The 9,658-nt window shown below is 30.3% G+C and overlaps 1 protein-coding gene across 1 annotated transcript; it reads left to right on the top strand.

Moving 5' to 3' along the window:
• Positions 1 to 8,187: 8,187 nt before the first annotated feature.
• Positions 8,188 to 9,367, top strand: LOC100500568 (uncharacterized). The gene is made up of 2 exons (XM_003533762.5): positions 8,188 to 8,687; positions 8,878 to 9,367. Exons 1-2 carry the CDS (start codon positions 8,588 to 8,590, stop codon positions 9,003 to 9,005), a joined length of 228 nt encoding a protein of 75 aa, XP_003533810.1. The 5' UTR covers positions 8,188 to 8,587; the 3' UTR covers positions 9,006 to 9,367.
• The last annotated feature ends 291 nt before the right edge of the window (positions 9,368 to 9,658 follow it).

Below are 9,658 nucleotides of genomic sequence, written 5' to 3'. Positions count from 1 at the left end.
TTTAAAATCAATATTATATATATATATATATGTGTGTGTGTTTTTCATAAAAAAAAAGGTTGGTGGATTGTCTCACTCCATTTTTCCCTCAACTTGTTTTGTGGTGGGTCAAACAAGACGTGTTAAAGTGGGCTGATGGAGGAAACCTCAACCTAACCCGCAAAATGAATTAGCCAAAATGGGTTGGCCTAAAGAGTCCAACCTGTTTGGTTACTCTTATTTTTCTATTTTTTTTGTTTTCCTATGTATAAAAATAATTGTTAAATAATCTTCTTCATTAACTAGTTTTATAATATTGTCAATCTATAAAAGATGAAATATGATATAGACGAGATAAGATATGAGATGAGAGATGAATGATTACATAAAAAGACATATATGATGAAATAATGTGAAAAACATTAAGAGATAAATAAGAAGAGATGAGATGGAAAGAGAAACAAGGTGAGATGAAAAGCATGAGAAAATAAACAGAAAAAAAAGTGGAAATAAGATGAAAAAAATGATGGAAAAAAAATATAAATTACCACTTCAATGTTTGAATCAACACTGATATTTAATTCGTAGCTTTTACAAAATAAGCATTTTAATCTTTTTTTTTACAGAATATGTATTTTAATCCTTATTATTTTCAAATCGTGCAAGATAACTCTTGCATTTATTATTCTATTAAAAATGAGCAAAATTCTTCATGTGGCAGACACAGTTTAATTTATTTCAAAATCATCCATATGACTTACTCTGTTACTCGGTTATGTTGTATTCTAAACTATATAATAACAGAAAAAATTATTCAGTTATTAAATTTTCAAGTAGGTCCTTAAACTATTTTTATTGGATCTTAAAAAAAAGTTCCTATAATTAGTTTGTAATAGCGTGAAACGGCTAGAAAATATTCATTTTTTTTTTACGATTTTAAAAACTCTAAAGATAAAATTAAAATATTTACAAATAAGAAATTCAATTAAAAAATAGTTTAAGGACCTACTTAAATTTCAAATAGATAAGGAATAACTAAGTAATATTACAACACTTTATAGATTAAAGTGTACTTACAATCTAAAACTAATTACTAACGGTTGAAAATTACAATAAAATCAAACTTATATGTATATATATATATATATATATATATATATATATATATATATGAAAATCTAAAATTAATCGTAATCACAATCTAAAATCTTATTTTCCTATTGTATTGGTCACTAAACATTAATTGTCTCCATTTAAATAATGTAATATTATATTGTTAGCTTCCCAATGCAGTTTTATTCGATTTGAAAATTTCAAACAAGTTCCCCGAATACTTTCCTTTTAATTAAAGTGTTCATGTTCATTGGTTATAACAACATTAATCGATATCTTCCTAAAGAAAGCATTATTAAGAATAATATAAAACACTATGGTTACTTTGAGCGTAACCGAAACATAAAGTCAATACAAAAACATGACTTGCAGATCATGTTTCTTCAATTCAATACTAGTTTAATCCTAACCTAAGAGAATAAGCAATAATATGTAGTTACAAATTTTATAAACACATGAACTGTACATGTTTATATATGCTTTTACTGTATAAATAAAATCACTTAATTATTCATAAAATTAATCCTATCCTAAGACTTTAACTTAACTCTTACAAAATAGTTATTCATAAGATCAATGATAAGATGGAGTAACCTAAATAACTAATAAAAGGGTCTTAAATAAAAGAGAACGAGAGAGAGAGAGATGAAACTAACAAAAGATGGATGCATGTGGGGACCAATTCCCCTGCTTTAAGAGACAAAAACATGCACATAATTGTGTACACGATCCAGAAGTTTTCCAAGAAAAGTTGGGGGCATCAATAAAATAATGGAATGGATATGTATAAACTTGGTATTTGATGATTGCATCCAAGCTTCAGTCCTTGTTAGTGGTACGTTGTTGGTCTCTATTGGCAATATGATCATCGCAACGGATTGTACTTCATCTTGCACTTGCCAACCCTTCCGTTTCCTTTGGACCCTTTCTATTTCGTCGTCTGCAAACGGGGTTAGTTAAGACCATGTTTGTGTCCACATCTACCTCCCCAAGTCCAAGTCCTAGGCCATATCTACCACAAACCACCAATTAGTATCAGCTTGAGGATCGTTTAAGAATAGGTGAGAAAAAGTGAAGCATGACCCATAATTTAGGCCACAACAAGAAGTTAGTACCACATACAAATTCTTAGCATAGTCAACTTTTATTGGATTATGTTTTTATCTTTAAAACTTTTTTTGTAAAATTTAATTTTAGTTCCTAAACAAAATTTTTAGCATTTTGTATCCTTATATTTTTTTTTGTTGATTATTTTTGTCTTTGCTATTAAGTAATAGTGTTAATTAATGACGTAATTATCATATTATCGATCAATCAATAAGTCTAATGTGATAGTTATATATAATTTCATTTTATGAATTATTTTTAATTTCTCATCAACTAGTTTAAAAGATAAGAAATTAAAAATATAATTCATAAAAAATAAATATATATGTGATTAAATCAGACTTCTTAATGATATAATAAATTATGTTATTATCATTTTATTAGTTAACATAGTTATTTGATAATATGGTATAAAATTATTAAGAGAAAAAAATATAGGAACAAAAAGGTTATAAATTTGTTTAAATACCAAAAGTGAATTTTGGAAAAAAAATATAAAAACATAATTAATCCAATTTTCTCTTGTATAAATATTGTTGAACACAAACTGGTGTTTTCATATTAGCAGAAATTCTTTTACTAATTTGGGAATCGCATCTATGAAATAGATAATAGGACTTACATATTTTAGGATTCACAAAAAAATTCTCCAATATAAAAAAATGCTAATCAGTATGTTAATTACTATCTTTTCTCAATAAATTTCCTAACTTTCTGGTCTCACTGATTTTTTTATCAAATTACCAAAATGGGTTTAAAAACTTTAGCATGATGCTTAACAGAATAATTAATCATATGCCAGAGAGAACCTCTAGATATATTCTCCATCGTTGTACACAAATAACGAAACATATGAGATTTAAAAATTAATGGAGGGGGAAAAAATAAAATAGAAAAGAGGGACAATGGAGGCATAAAGGATTTATAAAGAGGAAAAGCAAAAGACCGACCATCCATTGAATTCGCAAACATGCACTCTGCCTACACATGTGAAAACCACCCATCAATCATCTCAATTCGCTGTTCATTATTTCCATTTATAATAAAACAATAATCATAGCAGCAATAATTATCACTGTAGTTGTCAGTCACATTGCATGTGAAAGGAAATAAATTATAAAGTCTAATCTAAGCACTAAATTGAAAAATGCCAAGAATAAGAGGGAGGTAGGTGATGAACCGTTGCATTGGGTTTCTCTGCATTATGACAAATTTATATCAAATGGTGTTAATTAAAGGATGTGCATCTCATAGAGTGTACGAGCTTTGCTCCGAATTGAATGCGTATACCACATAAAAACGACTTACCCCAAATTTGGATATTCTACGACAGAAGCTGCCATTCTTTATGGGGCCTCATTACCCTAATTAAATATATTGACTTTCAGTTTCCTTCGGTACGTTCAAAGTAACCATGGTGTTTATAGTATTCTTAGTAATGATTTCTTAGTTAAGATGTTGATTAATTGTGTTGTAACCAATGAACAGAGATCATAAACGGAAGGATAAGGCTTTTCTGCTGTCTCTTTCCTAGTTATTTCTGTACTGTCTCTTGAAAATCACACAATTTTAAAATTGACTCACAAAATTAAATATTAACACAACTATATGGACAGCACAAAGAAACAGCGAAAAAAAGGACAGCAGAAAGGACAATTTCATAATCGGAAGGTATTCGGAGAACTTGATTAAAAATTTCAAATCAAGTAAAATTACATTGGAAAACTAACAATATAGCGTTAATAAATGAAGATAATATGTTTAGTCACCAATAAAACACGACAATCAAAAGTTTTTTTATGGATTAATATTAGTGTAGTAAAAATAATTTGAATTCATGATCCCTCTTCACATTCTTCCTTCAACCATCAAGTTAGTTTTATAGTTTTTATTTTTTTATATTTGTGATGTATTTTTAATATAAATTAAACTATTTGTTTAGTTATTATAATTGACGTTATTTAAAGTACTAATGTTATTAAAAAATGAAAGTTTTAGTTTTTACATTCTTATTTTTATTAAGGTTAGTCTCTATGTTACATCTCTATTAATAACATAAAAATGTGATTGATAAGGCTAACACATGACAATGTCATGACTAAAATTAATGATTAATCTAATCATTTGATCTCAATTTATAATATCACTTAATCATCATATGAAATGAAACATAAGTTTTAGTATCTATATTATATTAATATAAAATAGTCCTTACATTTATATTATTCATTAACTTTCTTAATAAACATTCTTAATAATGATTCATTAATTTGAATTGTAATTCGTTCGTTTCAAAATATAAGTCGTTTGAAGTTACTGCAGATGTATTAAGAAAAATAATTAATTTATTGAATTCCATAAAAAAATAAATGATTTTCCTAATATATCTTTTTATCTCTACTTAAATAATAATTTTAGAGATTTACTCCTTGTACACAAAATTCTCAATAATAATAACAAATTTCTATTCAAACTTGATGGACTAAGACTTTTCCACTTTACTTAACTTCATTGTATCATGTGTTACTTGTGGAAAAGCCAAATGATTTTTGGATTTAATCAATGATATAAATGCATGAGTAAATACTAGTGACTTAGGAAATAGAGTTCATGAAAATTAGAAAGATTGTTGTATTAATGCATAAAATATTGATTAAGGATAATTTTTAAAAAATTTAATATAATATTGATTTTGTAAAATAACTTATATTTTGAAATAATTTTTCACTTAAACAACTTATATTTTGGAACAGAGAGGGAGTAAGCATCAGCATTGACACTAATTACGAAAGTATGACTATCTCTCATATCAAAGATTGTGATGAGCATCTTTTTAAACCCAGGTTAAATGTGTTTTCCTGCGCCTTTTTTCTTCCAAGAAAATCCTCTAGTTTGTTTTCAACCAGCAACTCCACCCCAAGTCTATGAGATAACACACACACAACTTACAATTAAGTCGACATCTTAAGAAAGTATCTTAATTTCAATCTTGCCAAACCAATGTATAGCAACATTTAGCTTTGCTTCTACTAGACCTTTCTTGTATCATCTAGTGCTTCCAATCTATATACATATATAGAGTACTAGAAGTAGAAGTTGAAGCAATAGATATTTAGGCTTATGCTACTACTTCTAACCTTGAAAAAATGATGCACTAACTACTACAATGTTGAAACATGATTGACGTTGACAAAATCTGTGGATTATTGAATATTATTAATTTGAAAAATCTAAATGAAGACGATGAGTATTTCTAACCAGAGCCAGTTTTGACATTTTAGGGACCTTATAATGAATAAGGGCTCTTATATTTTTTTGATAACCATGTAATTTATGTGAATTATTCATTGATTTTATTGAAGATTAATTTTCACCGAGAAACCTGATTGATCACCATTAACAAGGCTCGAACTTGAGACATTTCTTAAGGGGATTGAGCCTAGTTTCACTTGTATACAAGTATTTACTAAATAACTATATTTTATTTTATTTTTAGACCCCTTTTAGCCATGAGCCTTGGGTTGTCCCACCTTTGGACTATGTCTATGGTCGACCTTGTTTTTAACTATTCTTGGGAGAGTTCCTCAATCCATGCCTAGGCTCTACCACTATCTTATATGTCAACTATAGAGGATAGATTTGCAACATCTCGCTTAAATTCGTACATATGACATGAGGTTGTGTCTTGGATCTAGGAGTAATGTAACACTCCGATTGAATCACACCAAAATGAGAGGGATTTAGAGATTGTGCAGGTATGAGACTGTACAACTGATGATGACTTAAGGTAATTAATTGGTATTACCTATACCAACATGATGCATCTACTTTTTAGTAGCTTATTACATGAGAACTCCACACTTAAGCGTGCTTGACTTGGAGTAGTTGTGGGATGGGTGACCTTATATGAAGTTTCTTAGAAAGCGCTGAAGCAGATTGTCGAGGTTTGTGCATGTATGAGACTGTACAACTGAGAATGACTTAAATGAATTAATTAGTATTACTTATACCAACAAGATGCATCTACTTTTCGGTAGCCTATTATATAAGAACTCCACAGTTAAGCTTGTTTGGCTTGGAGTAGTTATGGGATGTGTTACCTTTTGGGAAGTTTCTCAGAAAGCATGTGAGTGAGGACAAAGCATGTTAAAAAGTCTTGTGTTAGTTTGTGGAGACAATCATTGATCCTGAGAATAGGCGAATAAATTTTCGAAGTCTCGAAAAGGACTACCTATGGAGGGTTCTGACTAGTGGAGGGTTCTGATCAACGAGCAGTTGAATGAAGTGTCACCATGTGAAATATCGTAGTATGAGATCCGCCGAGAAATTGACAATCAAGGATGTTACAAATAACATCAAAGCAACATCAGCCTTAGAGGTTGTCCTCTTTGGTTGATCTATTTTATCAACTTGAATCCTGTTAAGACCCTAGACCGACATCAACTTAGTCACTCATCCTACGTTTACTCTAATTGTCTTGTCACGTTGCCTATTGGAATAGTCAACGACTTTTCTCGCACATTCACCATTGATGTTATGCATCTTATGTCTTTAAGTTTGTATCTAACCTTCACTCTTTCCTTCATCTGATGATTTCTGACTTAGGTGTTGGAGTCCTGGCAAGTGATGACACCTTAACTCGTCCTTATTGACTCATACATGTATCCACTCAGGTCTACCCTAGTAAATAACTAGAGTAATAAAATATCAATTCTTAAAATTATATATATCACTAATAAGAAACCATTAATTTCAACCACATCATTGTCATGATCAAACGTATCAGTTACATGATGTCATTAACAAATATGTAAATATAAGGATTGATCCTCAACACAAATTAATGCAAGTATAAAACTAGAACTGACATTATTTTTTCATCAAGGATCTAATTGTTAAAGTAGAATTAACTATAGACACTAAATAATTCATTTAACTTTTAACATACAAGTATAAAAAATATAAATAATTGCATATAATATCATATAAAATCAATATTTTTATGCTCAAATGAGATAATATTATTTAAATGACATTTTAAAGCATAAATGGTTCCCTTAGATGTTAGTGAATGTCATGTCAACCCATAATATATTAGAATCTACGGCACCATTGCATTTGTGTTCCCATCTTATTATTCTATTCTATCTGTTGAATATTTATATGAATCCATAGACCATACAATTCCAAAGTTTAAAAAAAAATATGGGCATTTTTATGTCAATGTTGGGGTACTGATGGGTCTGAAAACGAAGGTCATCATACATACTTATTGGAGACCCCCACAACACAAGGGTTGGTTTTTCTTTTGGATGCCTTGAGTTCAGTCATCCATGTTCCCATTTCCCCACTAAAGCATGTGGGCATCACATGCCATGAAATGGATAACTAATCCTTTGTCCAATGACTCAACTTGTTTCATCACAAATGGCTCAGAGTTTGCAGATCAGCATTGGGGTTTGGTTCCTCCCTTCACAGAATCACCACCTATCATTGTTGACCCCAATGAGATAAACTACCATGAAGTTAAGACCCGAGAGACCTAAAAACTTTTGCTTAAATTATACCCATTATTATTCCTAACCCACAGAAATAACTATAAACATGTCAATAGTGGTGTATGAAACAAGGAGCCGAGGAGGTCTAAAAGGGGTAACTGAACATGAAATTGTGCACCCAAGGTGTATGATTTATTTTCAAAGAGGATGAGGGAACAAAGAATATGTTGTAGAAAGGTAATGAAAAATACCAGAAGCTATTAAATATGGCAAAGAAGAAAGTATAGGCTTTAACCCTTTTTAAAAAATAATAGAATCCTTCATTGATCATGCGAATCTATTGGTGTAATATTTTTCTAATTTAATCAGTGATCTCAAATTAATTTTGATATATATGCTTTTGTGTTAAATGCTCAGGTATTTCTTGACTTGTAATAATTCTCTCCGATTGGAACATAATTATCTATAATAAAATTAAAAAATACTTGTATATATGAAAGAAAAAAATAAAGAAAAATAAAATAATAGAATCCAGTGGAAATGAATTCACGTGTGAGGAGGGTCTGTGAGGAAGCGTGCAGCATGTGCTTGGTTACAGTCGGCGACCTTTTGTTTGATGAGATAAGGGAATTCAATAAAGAGTGATTTTCCTTCCATCTATAGCCTCATCTCACGGATCTTGCTTTCTCTTTCTCTCCTTCCTTTCTTTGTGTACCTCTTACAATTTCTTATATTATTGTTATTGTAATAGTCTCCCACATAGACATCCCCTGCATAGTAGTATATAAGGCCAAGAGATTAGAGGTACCCCAATAGTCCAATACTTGTTCACTTGGCACCAAATTCAAAGGCTCATCAAAATCAAATACCAATTCAGTTGCGTACCCAACATGGCCTCATGGAAGAAGACCATTGCCACCCCATTCAAAAAAGCTTGCACTTTCTTTAACCAGCAACCCCCAAGGGACCATAAGAATAAGTCTCAAACAGGTGTGTACTTAATTTAACATAACCGTTTGATTGAGCAAAGCACGTGAGTGAGTTATTGTAAATTTTCTGATTCTTGTCTTTAATTCTTACCAACAAAAAAAACATCACAACTATCTTATCTTAACCTCATCAATTGTATGTTGCCAATTGTCATGTACTCGTGTATTGATCATTGGTTTGTGTGATTCAGCAGAGCAACAGAACCGGATTATGGATCTGCACGGTGAAGTCATGGCATGTGGCTATGAAGATGTTCAAGTTATGTGGTCAATCCTTGATAAGTCAAAATCCACAGCCTGCAATATAACTTCTTCATGACACAAAAGTGTTTTTTCCCTTCTTTCATCTACCAAGAAAAAAAAACCCATATATATTCACAAAAAAAAAGGTTCTACTTAAGCGATATTAGCATATGTTTTAGTATGCTAATGTTTCAAGTCATGATTGCATCATACTAGCTTGTTTTGGCTAGGTGACTAGCTTTGAAATCTGGTGGTATGAATGTAATTCTCATTGTAGAAAATGAAAAGAGATTGACGTGTAGCTATTTGATAGGTTTGAAAATCAGTGACCCTTCTTGTTTGATTATGGTGGTGGCGGTTTCACTCTGTAATTTTTGCAAGTAAAGGTGTTATTAACAGGGAATCCCCATGATTCATGAATGGAGAGATTTTTTTTTCTTCTTTTTTTTTTTTTTTATGAAATGTACATTGTTTTCTCTATTCTCTGCTTTTCTCTTTCTCTGCCCTTTTCACTGTACAAGATGGTGATTTTCACCGGGACAGGGGGACAAAACGATTAGATGACCGTGCTATCAAAAAAGTTTTTTCCTTTTTAAAAAAATTATATAAAAAAGACTCCATATTAAAACATACTACGTTTAAAAGTACTACAGAATGTTTTGATGAAAAAAAAACATGGTACACTAGAAAGTTTGAAGAAAAATTTGATTGAAAAGTGAAACTAGGATG

This window comes from Glycine max, chromosome 9 (assembly GCF_000004515.6).
Source record: "Glycine max cultivar Williams 82 chromosome 9, Glycine_max_v4.0, whole genome shotgun sequence".
Classification (NCBI taxonomy): Eukaryota; Viridiplantae; Streptophyta; class Magnoliopsida; order Fabales; family Fabaceae; genus Glycine; species Glycine max.
This window is presented reverse-complemented; position numbering and strand designations above follow the sequence as displayed.

Coding starts and splice junctions, on each gene's coding strand:
- LOC100500568 (XM_003533762.5), top strand. CDS start 8,588: ATGGCCTCATGGAAGAAGACCATTGCCACCCCATTCAAAAAAGCTTGC. Junction 8,688..8,877: donor TAAGAATAAGTCTCAAACAG/GTGTGTACTTAA, acceptor TGTGTGATTCAG/CAGAGCAACAGAACCGGATT.